Below are 18,059 nucleotides of genomic sequence, written 5' to 3' on the forward strand. Positions count from 1 at the left end.
TCCCATGACTGGACATTTTATGTACTACGTTCAGATGCAAGAGAGCAGACATAACTGGAAATAAAAATCACGTGCTTCGATGAGGATCGTCCCACTTTTTCAAATAAGTGACAATTGGAATAAAACGTAGTGTGCAAAAACGAAACAAACAAACAAAGAAATTGTGCAGCGCAGAGAGCCAAACAATCACAGCTGGTTTTATTTTTACCATAACACTGTGCGGCTTGTATATAGCGTCATCAAAATGTGCGAGACCATCCAAGGAGGGGACGCTCTGCAGGGATACTTCTATGTCACAAACTTTTTCGCCCGCCATTCCTCTTCTCGTGTTTGTTTTGCATCTTCCAAGCAACAGTGACGCCATAAATCGCGGCTGTCAGTTACAAATTTTAAACAAGGTTTAAAAAAATATCTGAATGAGAACGTCTGGCAGTGACTGTTCCGAAGAATTCAGACTAGAATCTTTACACGCCGCACACACTGCACGGCGTTATCTGCTGAATGTAAACACCAGCTGAGCCCAACTGGAACTGATCTGGTGGGACTGGTCCTCATCAGCCAGCACCTCCAAACTGCATTCATAATCGGCCTGACAGTCGTTAAGTTCATCTCTAGGTTTACATACGGCATATGATTTGGAGAAAGAGCACATATTCTCCATGTGTGTCAATGTCATTGTTTTCCTTTGCAGGACAGGCGTCCTCCATTTGTCTCTACGTGTAGAAATTAAGAACAGCAGGTCTGTTTGAGGCTTAAGTGCGTTCCCTGACACAAATCCAACAGCACGACACAATTACTGCGAGCCATCTTATGTTATTTACAGTTGAGAGGAGCACTTAATACTTATTGTACACAGAGAAAGCCAACGATTCCACATGCAGACAAGCACCACCAGCTGAGCTGTGATCGTCTCTCGTGCATGATGGATGGGAGGATCTCACATAAGTGCAAAGGATAAAAACAGGCCTCGCGCCTCGTGAACAAAGTTTCCTGGATACAAGAGACTACACAACACTTGTATGGTGTAAGCCTTTACCACTGTTAATGCAACACAGTGCAAGCAGTCTTGCGTCAGCTATGGTGACATGTTCAGAGGAGTGATGCAAGGAAGAATCCGACATGTGCAGCAATTTGTGCATCTTAATATGTTAATAGGAGCACGAAGCAAAACAGCATCAAAAGCGAGTGCCGAGAATGAAATTTAGTGCATAGAATGTATATTTGTATGGATTTATTTATAGAAAAAAAAAAGAAAACAAAAATCAGCTGAACAAGGCTGACGATGTATCAATCAATCTTTAGGAGGAGGGCGTATTCTCCGTCTGCCTTCTGGTATCCAAAACACCACTTTAAAGGACCGGATCAGATCACAACAACTGGTTGACAACACGCAGAAGGGAGGGGTAGAAATTTAATAAAATCCACTGTCATGCTGAGCGCACTAGTGATATCCACTCTAAGCAGAAACCACTCCAGTCTGTAGCCTCGGGAGCTTAATTCATCGTCCTTTTAACGTGCAGAGTACTGCAGCCAGCAGGTACACGTGTAAACAGAGATACACTCAGTTATTACACCCGCACATGTGAAATGAAGCAAGATGTCTTCTGCCACACCGACTTTCTGTTTCCCCCGGCAGCAGAGCTGTTAATCTCCTGACAGGTGTCCGTGTTATCTTAGGAATCCGTCGGCCTCTGACGGTGCGGAACAGGCAGTCAGTCCCTCCACACGGTAACTAAAACATGACCTTACATTTTACATAAATTTGACTGCGGAGACGAAAGACTGAAAACGTTCCGGTGTTAAATTCAAACACTGCATGTTAATGCCGGTGTCCAGTACTGCCTTCAAATGCTCGCTTTATCCTCTGACTGCTCAGCCTGTAAATGGTATATACCACATGGTGTAAATACAACTACTCATTTAAGACAACAAGACGACAAACCTGTAAGGAAGGGTCTTTTTCGGCATGATTTAATCCAAACATTTCATGTTTTTGTGACAGTTTTATCCAAAATATATACATTTTTTATTGTAATAAGTTAGAGTTCACCCTGAAAATCAAATGTAGGACATGCAGAGAAGTGGTGTGACAGAAGAAGATACTCGTTGAAGGTAGATGATCTACTGTGGTGAGCCCAAAAGGGAGCAACCAAAAGCTGAAAGTGCTATTAATCCATCTGTTCAAATACAACAGGACTGTGAGCAGGTTTATGTAGGACCTACTTCCTTTCTACCGAACTACCCCCATCAACTGTATCGCTGTGCAAAACGAGCTACCCGTGACCTCATGCTCGTGACCGCGTGGCAGGATGTAAACACTAATGGGAACCCACTCAGCTGAGCTGTAATTAGCTGGCTGCACGCTTTAATTGGCGGATGTAGTCAGACAGTTCCGACATGAAACTGCATACACATATCTAGGTCATGATTTGTGGAAAGAGGTGTTGCTATAGTGTACTTCTTAAGATTCTGACCACCAGCTAGTTTCCACTAGATTCATGCCAGAGGAGAAACACGTATACTTGATTTAAGGGTGAAACAGATTTCTGTTGTGTTAAAATTGCTCATTTAAGAACTTATGGGCAACAACAAATACTATAAAATAAAGACCTGATGTGATTAAACAGAAGCTTTCATGAAGCTTTCAACACTTATTTTGTGAAACCACAAAACCAACCTGTCATTACACCTTCAAATAACTGTGAAGGCGACGTGTCTTTACCTTCGACATTTCACAGTTCAAATGAAAGGAAATCGTGGTGCTTTCTAATTAAAGACTTGTTTCAAACCCAAAGCAGCCTGATATACAGCGATAACTATTTCCTTTACCCAGAGGCCTCTTCCATACAGAGGGGCCCCTTCCTCTAGCAGTATGAGAAAACAGTCCATTCCACTAATATTATGTTTTCATTAATGAGAAGGGGCTTAAAAAGCGCCATGTTTGTTTGCATTTAGGCTAGACTGACTCAGTCTGAAGAAGCTGAGCGAGGGCGCGGACGTCAGGGTCAGGAGCAGCTGAAGGTCTAGTTTCTCAGAAACAATTCAGACAAGAGGGAAAGGGCAAGAGGGAGAGAGGGGCGAGTGGTACGGAGGAAAAAAGAGAACACGACGATGCTTTGCTTATCTTGAAAAATGAATACTGCCTTATCAGAAAACCTCTTTTCTACAGCACTAAGAAAAAAATCATGGCTGCTTCAGTAAAGATACAACCTACAGTAGGAAAGCTAAAGGTAGAGAAGGAGATGGGATGGCTATAAAGGAACTGGTACGACTACTGCTTACTTTTAACAGCCATTATGAAACAACGATGCCATTTCAAAATTTCAAAATTTGCTTCTGAGGCATTAAACTGTGTTAACGTTAAACAATAAATACATAATTCAAACTCACTGTTTCTCTTCTCCCTCTGATGGGTTAGAGTCCTGCTCCTTGGGCATGTGTTCCATTCACCTTAATTCCATCCAGCAGCCAATCATGAGAGACTGAGGCAAGCCCCACCCTCGGATGCACACTTGTCATTCGCCGGTTGGGACGAGTCGGTCAACAAAACATAACAGGGGCCAGTCCCTAGGGGCCGGTCCCTGGTGTCCTCGGAAGGTGGGTTTTGGGCGTTTCTCCAAAAGGAGTGCACCCGGTGTGTTGTTGCTCAGGGTGATGCTGGAAAATATGAAAGATGATGTAGGTTCCTCGGGTATATCAGCTGGCCTTGAGGCCAGGGCTGGAGGTGGATGACAGTCTCAGGAACGCAGTGGCAGGACTGGGATCCAGGCTGGAAGAGAACAAAGGTCACACTCAGATTAAAAAGTCTCCAGATATGAAACAATGGGAATATGTGCACGACTAAAGCTCCCATCTATCAGGACAATAATGATCACTTAATGATTAATACACTGGAAAAATAGAAACCACATTGAAATATCAGGCATAGATTGAAGTTTAGACTGTCCTTGGGCAAGATAATAACCCCAAGTTGCTCTCTGATGAATGTGTGTGAATGTTAGATAGAACGCACTTAGAGAACGCAGCAACCACGTCACTAATTATGGAGGAATTATGGCTTAACTCTGAATGAAGGTAGTTAAAGTAGTTGTAGTTTCGGTGGACAGCAACAGAATAAAGTTGCTACAAAGACAGCCACTGAAGACCTGGTTGTTCTCGAGACAACCTTTTCAAAGACAACAAGACATTCCACACAACACCACAACACTCATTTTAGTCCTAAGAGTCCAAACTGACAGTGAGTTTCCTGTGACAGCAGGCTGGAGAAATCTGGAAGTGTTCATATCAGAGAAGCTGCAGTCACAGAGTCAAGGTTACTTTTTTCACTACAATGCTCTATAAAAATGTGTCGGAGAGAATGATCCCAAGATTTGAATCACTAGGAACCAAGGTAGACACAGAAATCAGACCTCAAATCTGTAAAACCCAACCCATCTCAAAACATGAGACACAAACTTGATCCGAGACCTGACATGTTGCTTTGAAACAGAAAGCATTTATACAACACTTCTACCCAACGTGCTTTACAATTTGCCTGTCAGTCACGTACAAAAAAAAAAACAAAAAAAAAAAACAAAAAAAAACACACAAACAGCAATGGCAGCAAGTCATAGAAAGTCATACAAGGCAGTGGCCTAACCACAAAGAGCAGTTGGGTAAGCGCCTTTGCCCTAGGACATGCAAATTGTAGGAGCTTGGAACTGAACCCAGACTACTTCATAGTTTAGCTACAATTATCCCACACATAAGGCATTTTGGTGCACGTTGTTATCTTGGCGCTCCCTCCCAGTGGGCATTATTTAACTACCCATCTGAATGTATGATCTGCATGAATGCAGACAACTGATAAAGTGAGAACGTGACACCAGACCGAGTCTACAGGCAAGAAAAAGCTAAAAAATAGCCAGGTTTGAGGTTTTGTGCCACGAACGATCAAAAAAAGTCTTCTGAATTTGTTTCACCAAGGATGTGGCCATACTACAACCAAACAAGTACTTCACCACATGTTGTGACCACTGAGTTAAGCTGTCAAATCCACTGAGACTCATACTCCATCTACCATTACATGACCCTTGGACATAAGAAATAGAGGCTTTTACTCATGCATGCAGAAGCAAATAGATTTTTTTCCCATTCACACACAAAGTTAAAGCTGGATAAGTTGGTCTGAAGGTCAGAAACTCTGTCACGTTCAGCTGTTACTGGTGCCATTACTAGTTCCTGGAAAACTGCTTAGAGAACGTCACCTCTTGCAAAGGGTTAAGTAGTTTTAAGATTAGCAGCTGAATCCGTGAAAGGGTATGTGTGTTTGTGTAAGTACTAAGAGGATCTTGATCCTTTAACCCCTGCCCTCCTCCCTCTGTTGTTAAAGGAAGGCTTCTTTCTTTCCTTTGCCAACCCTTCATTCGATAGCTTTCTAACAACAGAGCACACACAGAGCACAAGAATGGCCACAAATGAGACCAAATTAGTATTACTAACATAGAGAATATGCTGTGTGCAATACTGTTTTAAAAACAACCTTTCTAAACAGGAAAATGAGGCTTTTATCAGTTATTTTGTGGCCATATTAGCAGAAGGTGACTGATTGTGAAACCCTGAATCTGATAATATCAGACCGATGGTTGCTGAAAACAGTAAGAGTGCAAGATAAAATCCAAATGTGTGGTGGTGCACCAAGATTTCTTTAAATCATTTTGCATATCAATCCATTTTCCTCCACTTAAAAATAATTTAAAGACCAATGTTCATCTGTAAAAGCATGACCACTAATGAAGGTAGGCTACATCATTTATCAGTGCATGCAAATAAAGTTAAATGACTTCTATGTTCTTCTAATATATAAAGATGCAATTTTCGACATAGGTAAGTAAATATCTCCTCCATCTCCTCTTTCCTTATGTTTGCAGAGGTGTATATATGCAGGCCCACTGCTCCATCTGTCTGCTGATTGTATAGGAATTTCTTTTAATTATGTATTAATAACATTATTTTATTGTATGATGCCTTGGTGCCAGTGGATTTTAACATGTCTCACACTCATACAGTAAGACAAATGGTGGGGGTCTAGTAAGGAAGTTGGGGGAAGCAGACAACTTCACAGGAAGAATCTTTTGTATCTTCTCTGACGGACTCTTCTCTGAGGTAGCAAGGGAGTGTGAACCTTAAGGTGTGAAACAGCTGTGTACTGCCTTTTGTTCCTGAAGAAGGTATTTAACTGAGAGCCATGTTAGGCTCGGGAGACTCTGCTGGCCGTCTGCCCCGCGGTCATGCAGGCTCTCCACCAAGCTCAGGTTTTTCTGTTCTTTCTTTGTGATTAAAGAATGTTAGCTACCGCTCACCGCTCGTCTGCAGGCTTTATTTAATGGAAAACTTCCACAACACTATATACGGTGCATCTACTCACTATCCATTTAATCTGTTTGTTAATGCAAATATCTAATAAGCCAGACACATGGCAGCAAACAGAGCATCAGAATTCAGGGAAAAAAGGTGATTTAGGTGACTTTGGATGTGCCATGGTTGTTGTCCAATGGAGACACAGGAGATTCACATCATGGATGTGCAGCTGACAAATGTGCAGTATGTGTGTTGATGCCCATCCACCCATCCATCCATCCATTCGCTTCCGCTTATCCTTTTCAGGGTCGCGGGGGGTACTGGAGCCTATCCCAGCTGTCATAGGGCGAGAGGCGGGGTACACCCTGGACAGGTCGCCAGTCTGTCGCAGGGCCAACACACAGGGACAGACAACCATTCGCACTCACATTCACTCGCACATTCACACCTAATGGCAATTTGGATTTTCCAATTAACCTATCCCCACAAGTTGCATGTCTTTGGACGGTGGGAGGAAGCCAGAGTACCCGGAGGGAACCCACGCAAACACGGGGAGAACATGCAAACTCCACACAGAAAGACCCCGGCCTGATGTTGGAATTGAACTCAGGACCTTCTTGCTGTGCGGCAACAGTGCTAACCACCGTGGCACCGTGCTCACCTATATATATGTAACGAAAAATAATTTCCCCCAGGGATCAATAAAGTATTCTGATTGTGATTCAAATGGATTGCTGCTGGACTTTGCATTATTGGGCCCTTACCAACCACCGATAAATTTCTGAATGCAGAGTTGTATGTGAGAATAATAAAACTGGTTTTATTAACATTGCAAACATTGTACAATCATCAGCTAAAAATTTTAATAAACATCTGTTAAACAAAACAACCTTAATCAAGAACCCCACAAAGACTAAACATTAGGCATGAAGTAGGCACTTAAAGACACTTAAAGATAAAACACACGCACACACACTGAGCGGAGTAGTCTACAAGGCTGAAACCAACAGGGCAAACTGTGGCGTGATATTGATATAGGACAGGAGTGATATAAACTGCATATCAAATATAAATGGAGTGTGCTTTATCATAGCTCTACTCTCTATCAACATCAACAGATCACCACTACAAGTGGCATTAACCTCAGTATGTGTCTGTAACACAAACAATAAGTCGTTTATCACACTGGAACAATGAGCTCAAAATCTGAAAGCAGAGTATTGTCTGATTAGGAACTGAAATTACATCCAAGTACCATATGCTATTAGAGCAAGACAAGTCTTTTTAGAACTGGACCCTATTCCTTTCCATTTTCTTCACTGTATCTATAAACAGCGAGGCTCTAGGGAACTGTAAATTATAATGATGCTGCAGGTTTAGTTTCGGGGTATATTTGTAGAAATAGTGCTTCAAGCCTCTGGTTAGGAGTTACAACAGCTTCTTTTGGACTAAAAAGCTTTGGCAACTATAAGAGGGTAAGTACCCACTGGGGTGGTTGCCCTGGAACTATGTGCCATCCGAGCTTTTCTTCTGCTTGCTTTAGCATCGCTAATTGCAGAGGCACTGCTCTTTGTCGACTTTTACTTCGTTGTGAACCTTTTTACATCCTCTTCATTTTTTCTCTACATTTCCTCACTGTATTGTGTTTGCCAACAGCGAGTTATAGGGAAGTGCTAGTGCATGTTTTTTTCTAATTTGTTCTAAATTGTAAGATTTCCCGCACTGGAGGCCTGGACTTCACTGCTGGAGTTTCTTCCAGTTTTTAGTCCTAAAACTAAAGACTGTCAGTTTTTTAATGTTCAAGTGTTTCCATCAATTTTCTCCAGAGTCCAGATCACAGGGGTAGAGTCTCCTCTCCTTGGCTACTTCCAGCAACTTTTGCAACAAGGCATGAGCCCATGGGGCTAGGCCCAACCGAGCTCAGCCCCAAAGAGCTACACAAGCCTGGGCCTCAGTGGGCTCACTAGCTGGGTCCTGTGCAGCGTGGATCAGTAGTAGTCGAGTGCAGTCACTGGTTGCAAATACTGGCTACATGACTTTTTGCAGCACTTGTCCCCTGTTGGCCATTAAAAAGACTGCAGGTTTAACACACTTCCACATTGGCTTCACTTTTCAGATTCAAAGTCTAAGTCTATTTTTCATACCATTTATGGTCCTACCAAAAATGGGCTTCCAAAAACTTTGATGGTGGTGAATTTTTTCTGTTTTCACACCGTTTAAAAACAGTTACTCTAAAAACACTCCTTTAGTGTTAAATCAAAAAACACGGGCTGTTTACTGATCTCTGCTATTGACCAGGCTTCTTTAAAGCTTTCAACCTTTAAAAGGACATACAGTAAATTCTGAATTCCACCCAGAGAGCTCCCTAACCTTTGTATTGATTTATAACAGGCATTAACTTTAATTCATGTTACTACAAAGACTGTTGAGTCATTAAACAGATCGTCCAAACTCGGCACCATGTTTGACAAACTCTTCCACAACTTCTCTCTTCTATAAACTCACTACCTGTGAGTTTATGCAACACAAAGTGGCACACGGTATCATGATCACAGATAGGATTGAGCCTCAAGCTTGTTAAGTACTTGTGAGGCTGTATCTGCTACCCTTCCACACTTAGAACATCCCCATATATATATATATATATATATATATATATATATATATATATATATATATATATATATATATATATATGTGTGTGTGTGTGTGTATGTGTGACTGTAGAAATGTTCTATAAGTCTTTGTCAAAAAGTGACATCGCATTAGACTTTGCAATAAAACTTATCTCCCCCTGTCCACAAGCTATAACGTTCACCTGTTTCATCTTAACTGTGTCCTTGTTTGCTCTCATTCGTCCTTGATCCAATTCAGGAAGTTATGCTTGTATAAATATTCCCTATATCCAAGGTCAGGGCATGAAAATATATTTTAAGTGGTCTAGGGCCAGTAATGTGTACATTGCATACTTGAGCTATGGAAAGACAGCATGAAACAGGGAAGATGAAAGGGGGCAAAGTGAAAGACTAAGAGCCAAGAAAAAAAGTTGGGGATAATATATACAGTACATGGAGAGTGGAAGTAAAGCTGATGAAAGCTGGAATGAAGACAAAACAAACCTACTTATATGTGAGCTCGAAGACAAATAACAGGACGAGGTAGAGCTTGTCAAAGCTCTCATTCGGGTATTTTGAACATGAACATACAGGGTGGGCCATTTATATGGATACACCGTAATAACATGGGAATGGTTGGTGATATTAAAGTCCTGTTTGTGGCACATTAGTATACGTATGTGAGGGGGCAAACTCCTCAAGATGGGTGGTGACCATGGTGGCCATTTAGAAGTCGGCCATCTTGGATACAGCTTTTGTTTTTTCAATAGGAAGAGGGTCATGCGACACATCAAACTTATTGGTAATGTCACAAGAAAAACAATGGTGTGGTTTCAACGTAACTTTATTCTTTCATGAGTTATTTACAAGTTTCTGACCACTTATAAAATGTGAAAAGAAAGAATTTTCATGAAAGAATTAAGTTTCGTTGAAACCAAGCTACTACTACCACTACTGTACATACAAAAAACCCCACAATAACCTTACTCCTTGATTTGAAAATAGGCCACCAACGTCTCTCGTGGAGCCTTCTCCAGGCTAATCCCCCTGGTGTACTGAAAGTGAATGAAAACTGTGCCAAATTTGAGCATTCTTGTCTTTATTTAACAGTAAAGGTCAGCCAAGAGACAGAGTATAGGGAAGAGAATCACCTCTAACATTCATTGGTTGTCCATTACACACTAATCCACTTTATATCATAAAGTCCCCCTATAGCGGTCACTGCAGCTATTGAAACGCATCAAAACACCTCATACAACATTTTGAACTTCACCAGTGTCCATCCATTTAGCCTGCCAAAACATAGTAAATGCTCTCTAACGTATACATAGGCATGATTTTCACACCCAAAAACAGAACAAAAAAAAGGAGAAAACTAATGCTCACTGCCTACTGATGCACACCTTTTCAGTGAGTTATTCAACCTTAAAACTGTAGCAAACTGTTGCATACTGTTTTCACACTGAATGTGCCCCAGATTCATTCATTCATGACTCCTTGTGGTGTCAATTACATCGACTTGCAGTGATGAGGAAGAATCTCACGGGGAAATCGGTGCCCTAATCATAAAGCAAACAATTTCAACCAACACCTTTAAACAATGATAATGATAGGCACACTGACACAGAAACCAGAATCCAGTTACCTTTAGTTAAACAGACATCATGATGTGTCATAGATTGTCTTGTCAATGTGTCCAGTATTGTTGAATCGTTGTACCATGATGCCAGTGTTATCATAAGATAGCATTACCGCTTCATTATGGTCCCCATATTCTCCACAACTTTGCAACAGTTTTTTTAACAATCAGTGAGCATCTTACGGAGGATCTTTGAGGTTTGAATAAGTTTGATTAAGTCCTATTTTAATGCATTTATGAGATTTCTGGAAGAAGAGCCTGCAGCAGCAGCAGTCACAGTATAAAAGGAAAAACTTTGTCACAAGTACGGTATAAAGTAACGCAGCAGAAGTTTATTGACAAACCAGTATCCCAAAGTTTAGTTTTCAAAGATTTCGACATTAATTTTGCATGCATGCATGCAGAGCATGCAGCTACATTTGCTCCAAGTGATTTACAACACTCATAACATTCTTTAGATCCTGTTTTCTGATGGACAAGATGACACATTCATAAAGATCCTGATGACTGTGCATTCATCAAATATTGATGCGATGACATTTTATGTGAAAAAGACTTCCAAAATTTAGGTTCAAGGAATTCTAGGAAGCACGCACAGCCACCCACACTCTTTAAAACTCACACATCTCAGCTTCATCTACCTTGACTAGCACACTTTCCAGTACGGCCTCAAAATTTTAATTGGACCTGCAAACGCTGGCGTTTTCCCCTCAAACAGGGTTCACCTTTAATTGCATGCTTTAAAATGCATCAAAAGAATAACTAGCGAATGCATGTTGATGCCTGGAGAAGCAGAATTAATTAAACATGACTCTTTCTATGCCGTTTCAGGCCAGAAAAAAGAAAGAAAAACGAGAAAATTAAAGAAAAATCAAGGTACCTCTGCTCTTGAAAAACAGAGGAAATGAAGGTGGATGACAATGGAGAATGTGGATATTGTTAATATGTATCGATTTGGGGAAAATCAAAAGAAAATAAGTGGTTGAAATAAAATAAAAGGACATTTCTTTTTTATCTCTACATCAGCTGGCAGTCAGTTCATGTGAGAATAAGCTGTCGTGCAGCTTTGACATGCAGATGTTGCTGCATCTATGTCTAATTGCAAACTTCCAGCTTCTAAACCATCAATGAGAAACTGATTTGCCACATCTGACATGCACGTCTCGTGTCACTCAAGGTCTTCCGTTATACTGTCAACGAACAATATTTTTAAGCCCTCGCATGACCGATGCGATCGTAAAACCAGCTCGAGTGGTCTGATGAATGTTTGTTGATGAAGCGACTGCGTTGTTTGTGGTATCCCAGGCGAAAAGGCGATGACAGGCCTCATTTACAAACACTTCGTAAAAATGTTTCGCGCGCAAACGCAGGATTTATGCGACTTTGTTTGTACACGAAAGAGGACAAACTGCAGTCGAGCACGTCTGCGCTAAAGATCATGAAGTCTGGATTGTTGCAGAAAACAAATCTTTGAATTAAACCGTTGGCCTATTATTAATCCATTCATTCATTAGCAGAATATGACATTGAAAACTGTTCATTTAATGGACGCATTGAGCAAATATCCATGAAATTGATGCCCTTTTATATCAATGTTTACACCCTCATTATTTCACATAATTAAAGGAAACTTCTCTTTCTTTGTTTACCACAACTGCACATCTGCAATAGAGACAAAACCACCAGAGCACCTTCACTGTCTTATCATGTGTTTTTCACACGTTTGCATGCTGAAAATTGACCCTTAACCTAGTAGATTACAAAGTGAAGCCTGTAAATCTTGACCAATCGTCACTATGAAGCAGCACACCTCAGTTTATGGGTCAGATCCACTAACACACACATGCATGTCAGTTAGAAGTAAATTTACCTGTGCACATGACTCAGGAATGCATCAGGAACTTTGCAAGCAATTTTGTACACACCCTCATTACTGTTCTATCTCAGCAAATCTAGAACCTGCAGTAAATCTGTTTGGTTACACGTTCTCGATGGTTCTGCATGCAGTTTGTAACCTCTAAAAACCAGTTCAAGGCTAAGATTGACAACCCTAATGACGCTTCGGAGCAAGTCTAAAAATATGCCCCCACCCCAATTACGTGTCTATTTAAATGTCAAAATGTCCAGTGTCTAATTAGGAGAAAATATGCACCCTTATGTGTTGCCCGAGCATTTTGATTTAGAGCTAATTAAATCATAAGGATTGCAGTCAAGCCTACATGGTGCTTGCTAAAGGCCCTACTAGTACAGATATTCATGTACAAAAGTTTATACGCATGTCTTTTCATTTAAAATATGAAATTAGTTGAGGTGAAATAAGCACACATTAAAAACAAAGCATAAACATGTCTTTCCCTGTAGTTGCAGCAGTTATAATGTAAATGCCAGTGTTAATGCAGTGGAGGATGATGGTGCATGCATGCCTAGCCTCTTGAGCTCCTGAAGAGAGCCCTTATTAAAATTCACACCATGACAGCAGACGTTGGGGTCAGTGCTCCCGAATCCCAAGGGTTGCCGGGGCAATTAGTGGTTAAGTAATGGAGAAGGGGCAGGGCAAAGTTGTTGATGCAGTCCGATCATAGAGCAAACGGTGGTAGAAAAGGGGAGGAGGAGGGAGCTGTTAGTACCTCAGGGTTAAAAGTAGTCAAAGGCAAAGACATCATATTTCATGCTTGGTCTCTCTCCAGGCCAATTACTGCCAGGGAATTATCAATATGCGCTAATAGATCACGGCGAAGCAACAAAATTATGTCTGTTGCGGCCATTCTTCTAAGCGTGACCTTGTGGTTGCGAGTATATACAATCACAGATGTCTGCATACACAAAAAATGTTAATGTTCAACATCCACGTGTATACACAGATGGGGATTCAAGGTTTCATGCTCGTCAGGTAAAGGACAAATACAGAAACTACTCAGAAAGTGCATACATCCATTTATTTACGTTGGTGGAAGCAATAACAACTCAGTCAGCAGCTTGCGACAGGCGCCGCAGGAAACTCTTAAAGAAAAACAGCATGTAGGAATCTCTCGTTACAAACAGTTCGAACTCTGACGTACTTTGACAGCGAGCGTTCGGGTGTAATTAGGTGCGCTTGGTTTGCCTCATGTATCCTTAATTCAGATGTCAAGCAAACAAACACTGGATTTTTTTAAAATGTGACACATGTTCTTTGCTTGGTTCGTAACAACAGGGTTTCATTTCCAAAAGAGCCCTCGTCTCACTGCTTGTATATCAAACGCTTTGATACACAACACATGCTAAATCCCCCAGTTTTCCAAAAAACCCTGAAAAGAGTTTCTCCTCTTGTATAACTGCAGTGCATTCTCATTCAGTTTGCATGCACTTGTCTTTAAGTATGCATACTGCAAGTTTTGCATATTGCCCCCCAACCACCACTGCTATTTCTCTTAATCCTTGCATTAACTATCTCTGTCATCTCTTCTTTTTTCTTAATTTTATGCCCTTGCAATTTTTTTCGTCGCCTCTTCACCATCTGTCCTTACCATATACTTTGAACATGCCACTCTCACTGACGATCGTGGCGACGATAAAGCTGGTAGAACAGCACTCACAGGAAAGCAGAACCGCTGTTTATTTTGCTATTCAATCATCAAGAAGACATGTTACCAAAAAAGGCATAAAAAAAACGACTCCAAACAAAAAAGAGGACATAACTACTGTGAACTCACAGACTTAAACATTTTGAAGCCCTTATTGATCCTAATTAATACTACCTTTGGTGTTGTTGTAGTCAAAACTGACCATATTTAGATGAAGGGACTAACTAACAGAACTTGGTGAGTAAGGTTCATCCACAAACTGCATGGATACATTCATAACAGACACACACACTAAGTTGTGGTAATTAGTGATAAATAAACGATGAATAAAACACCAGAACTTCCCCAAACTCAAGAACAGACTTCTTGGGTGGGGTTTTAATGCAATTAAACGCACAGCAGGCCATAATATTTTGTCAGCTCATTACCTCACAAATGCGTCAAAAGGCAGGGAGCACACCACAAGCATGCACTAGCTGTTCATTTCAGACTCTCTAATTATGTGAGGTGAAGCCAGATGGCTCCTGTATTTGCATCCACCTGTCACCTATCGTGGCCCCTAACAAGGATTTCTTACAGAGGAGACTTCTAATGAAAAAGTTGCATGGTTGTTGTGAAGGAGAAATTTAGTGTTGGACACACTAATATGAGAGCCTGTGTGAACTGACTCGCATTATGGAGCCAGCTTCAAGTGGACATAAGAAGAACTGCACTTTAACATCGGATTCATTTTTTCAGCCCACGAGGATGCTGCTTGGTCTTGCTGAAACAGGCAAGCGAGCAGAGAGAAGTCAGCAGAGCCAGTTCACATACAGACAGGCATGCTGGAAATACTTTAAAACCTTTGTTTACCCAGATTAAGGAGTCTGAGCACACATTCGACCTCAGTAGCCGCCCAATTACAGTGTTCAAACAAACCATGGACAGTTAAAGGTCAGCTGCCTTGCTCAGCGGCATGTCAGCAGTAGCTGTTTAAAGGGAAGCCCAGCGGCACACCACAGCAGATCACGCTGGCGCCTGGCACCGAAACTGAAGACCAATGGAAGACATAAATTTACATGAGACATTTGAATACTAGCAGGGCACGGCCAAGTCGCTAATGATGCTGCCAGCCTCCCCTTCGTCGCTCCCAACAGTACAAAGTCTCCTATTCTTAACATTTTATTGTCCCATTAAAGCAGACAGCCCATAAATCTTAACGAGGCTCAAGTAAAAACAACAGACGTTTTGTGTCCTTCCTTTGTGTCTTTCTGCTATGCCGTCTGTTCTGATCTTGATTTGTGCGTCAGTTAACGTTAAAAATAATCAATAAAGGTTGCGGCTATGAAGCTGTTTTTTTTTATTGCCAATAAACGTGTCATTTAATTCTATCATTCAACAGATGAATCAATTAGCCTTTGAGACAGGTAAATAATTGCTTATAATAAGTTCTCAGAGTCCAAAGAAACAATAATATTACATTTGAATATGTTGATCCTGGCAAGTTTATTAACATGGTTTTCTTTACTGTTTCCCATCACAGTTAAATCTATGTTTTAAACGCTTTAAAGGCAGCTTTATTGCAGTGGTACTTTTTAAAGACAAAAGTAAAAATAAATGCACACAGAACAGGCTTGTAAAAAAACAAAACAAAAGGGCAAAGCTGGATTAAAACCCGGGCCAGGCCTACAGACTGGTCAGAGACCCCCAAGGCAAGTGTGTAGTGGTTGCTGGCAGCCTCCTTCTAATTGCTTTGGTTGCTCTGCTGTGGTTACTTGTAGTTTGCATGGAGGAAGGTGAGTTGACTGTGGCAATCTGATGCTGAGGCTTTCATAGAGCCCCAATCTCACCATCATGGAATCAGTCCGCAATTAAACAAAGAGACTGTCTAAATCCACAGAACGGAGCAAAGCCAGCCAAATAACTGAAAAACCCCGTGTAGACAATCCAGTGCCTTATTTTTAAAAGCACCCTTGCTGTACTTTTAGTGCACAGTGCTGTACATCTCCAGGTACTTTTGACATATTAACTTTTAATGCACTAGGCGGAGAACAATTTGCCCTTTCTTGCTCTTACTTCCACTTTCTCCTCTCTCCTCATGTCCCTCCTCTTCCCACCCTCCTTTGGCAAGGACAAGTTCAGGTGCTGCCAAGAATGTGACTGAGTTTGGAAAACAAATCCAGCTAGCTTCTCTTTCTTTGCTCTTCGAGTTTTCTCTTTTGCACCAATGGCTGTTGTTTCTTGTTCTTTTTTAAGGTGGGCCACTGAGTGCAGCAGAGCTCCCGACAAAAGTTTGCAACTGAGGTTTTAGACAGCGACCTGCAGCTCACCGCTTTCAATGCAGCTAAGCTAAGCCTCTTTCTAACCCATTCTTACAAACACACATTCAGCCGTTTCTCCAGCTTATTAAAAAAGTACATTCTGTGAAACTGGAGGCTGTATAGTATACTTCCACTTCCTGACACTTGTTCATTTCCTCACAGCTAATAGGACACGACAGATGGATGAAGGATAGCTCCTTTTGGAAGTTTGTTGTGTTCCCCTAAAAGGGTCCAGGCGATTAGGGAAGGTAACAAAAAGTGTCCGGGTCGGAAAAAGGAGACAGAGAGGCAAAATGGTTAAATTAAAGAGTTTTATTAAAGTTTCTATTAATAACTCAGCTAAAAGAGACGGACAGACAAGCCGCTATCACCATTTAAAGAAACAAAACAAAACTCAAGCGTCGGTCAGTAAACTGAAAAGTAAGTCAGGGTTAGTGGTTAGTAACCAAACACACTCCTCTCTGCCAAGCAGGAGTGCAGCTCACTAGCTGCACCCACTCACATGGCATCCTGGCACCCGAGCTCACCTTTCTCTGCCCTTAAATACTTTAAATTGCTGATGGGAGTCAGCTGTACGAAAGAAAGAGGTGGCACCTAAGGCAAGAGAGGACACGCCCACGCAGGCAACTTCAGAAGGATACCCTGCAAGGACCGTAACAAAGTTAAAGAATTAACGGGTATTAGCAACAATGGGTGGTTGACAACCACCCACACTCCCTTATCTCTTTTATAATCTGTAAATAAATGATGGACCATGACATCACCCATTGGTTAGTGCAATCCTGCTTTTTAAGCCTTGATTTCAGCAATTTTACTTCTATGTCGCTTTTGTTTGTTCGTTTTGGTGTACTGAGCATACTTGGACAAGAAGGTGGAGTGTTAAGGTAACAACAAAAGGTGCATCCATCAAATGTATGGGTCCACTGCACAGATACAGAAAGCCGTTATTTAGCATTAAGAAATATATAAAGCAATTACTACTACTTCAATCACCAGCACAGGCTTCTTGGATGGGCCACACCTCACAGCAAGACATAATTTGTAAGACAGTTATATTAAAAAACTTAACTCAAACTCAAATATAGCTGAGAGGTCCAGTTCGGTGCTTCAAAGTAAACCCTAGGAAACATCTAGCATCATTGCAACCAAGAAACTTTAACCTCCAAAGACCCGAACTCTTCCACGGCATGCATTTTTAATTTCTCTTTGATATTTGGGCTGACTGGGACCCGGTCAATGTAAAAACAAAGAATCACCAGATTTTTTTTTTACCCGATCTAAGAAAAATGAGAGCCACATATGAGGATATTCGTTTTAAATTTTGATAAAACAGTGGCAGTATTAATGTCCTCGTAAGTGGATATCAGGCCCTTGTAGAGCAAAATTTAGTATATTGGTCTAGACAACCCAAAATGTCCACATATGTGGACGCCAGGTCCTAGGAGGACCACTATTTAGCTATTTAAAAATAAAATAACTTTTTCCGTAGTGGTCACCAGTGCAGGGACCAGGTGCATAATGCTGGTTTAACTTTAAGACTGAAATGCTGGAGAAGAGTTTCCTCTGTGCGCGTGCACTCTCACGCCAAACGTCACTCTACCAG

At 41.3% G+C, this 18,059-nt stretch overlaps 1 protein-coding gene across 1 annotated transcript in view; it reads right to left on the reverse strand.

Annotated features, from left to right (window-relative positions):
- The window catches only part of thrab (thyroid hormone receptor alpha b), a 154,921-nt gene that overhangs the window by 34,966 nt on the left and 101,896 nt on the right, over positions 1-18,059 (reverse strand). The window contains exon 4 of the mRNA XM_004556777.6: positions 3,391-3,769. Within this exon, the coding sequence (XP_004556834.3) occupies positions 3,391-3,446 (56 nt within the window). The 5' untranslated portion in view covers positions 3,447-3,769. The remainder of the gene's footprint in view (positions 1-3,390; positions 3,770-18,059) is intronic.

The sequence above is a fragment of the Maylandia zebra genome, linkage group LG8 (assembly GCF_041146795.1).
Source record: "Maylandia zebra isolate NMK-2024a linkage group LG8, Mzebra_GT3a, whole genome shotgun sequence".
Classification (NCBI taxonomy): domain Eukaryota; kingdom Metazoa; phylum Chordata; class Actinopteri; order Cichliformes; family Cichlidae; genus Maylandia; species Maylandia zebra.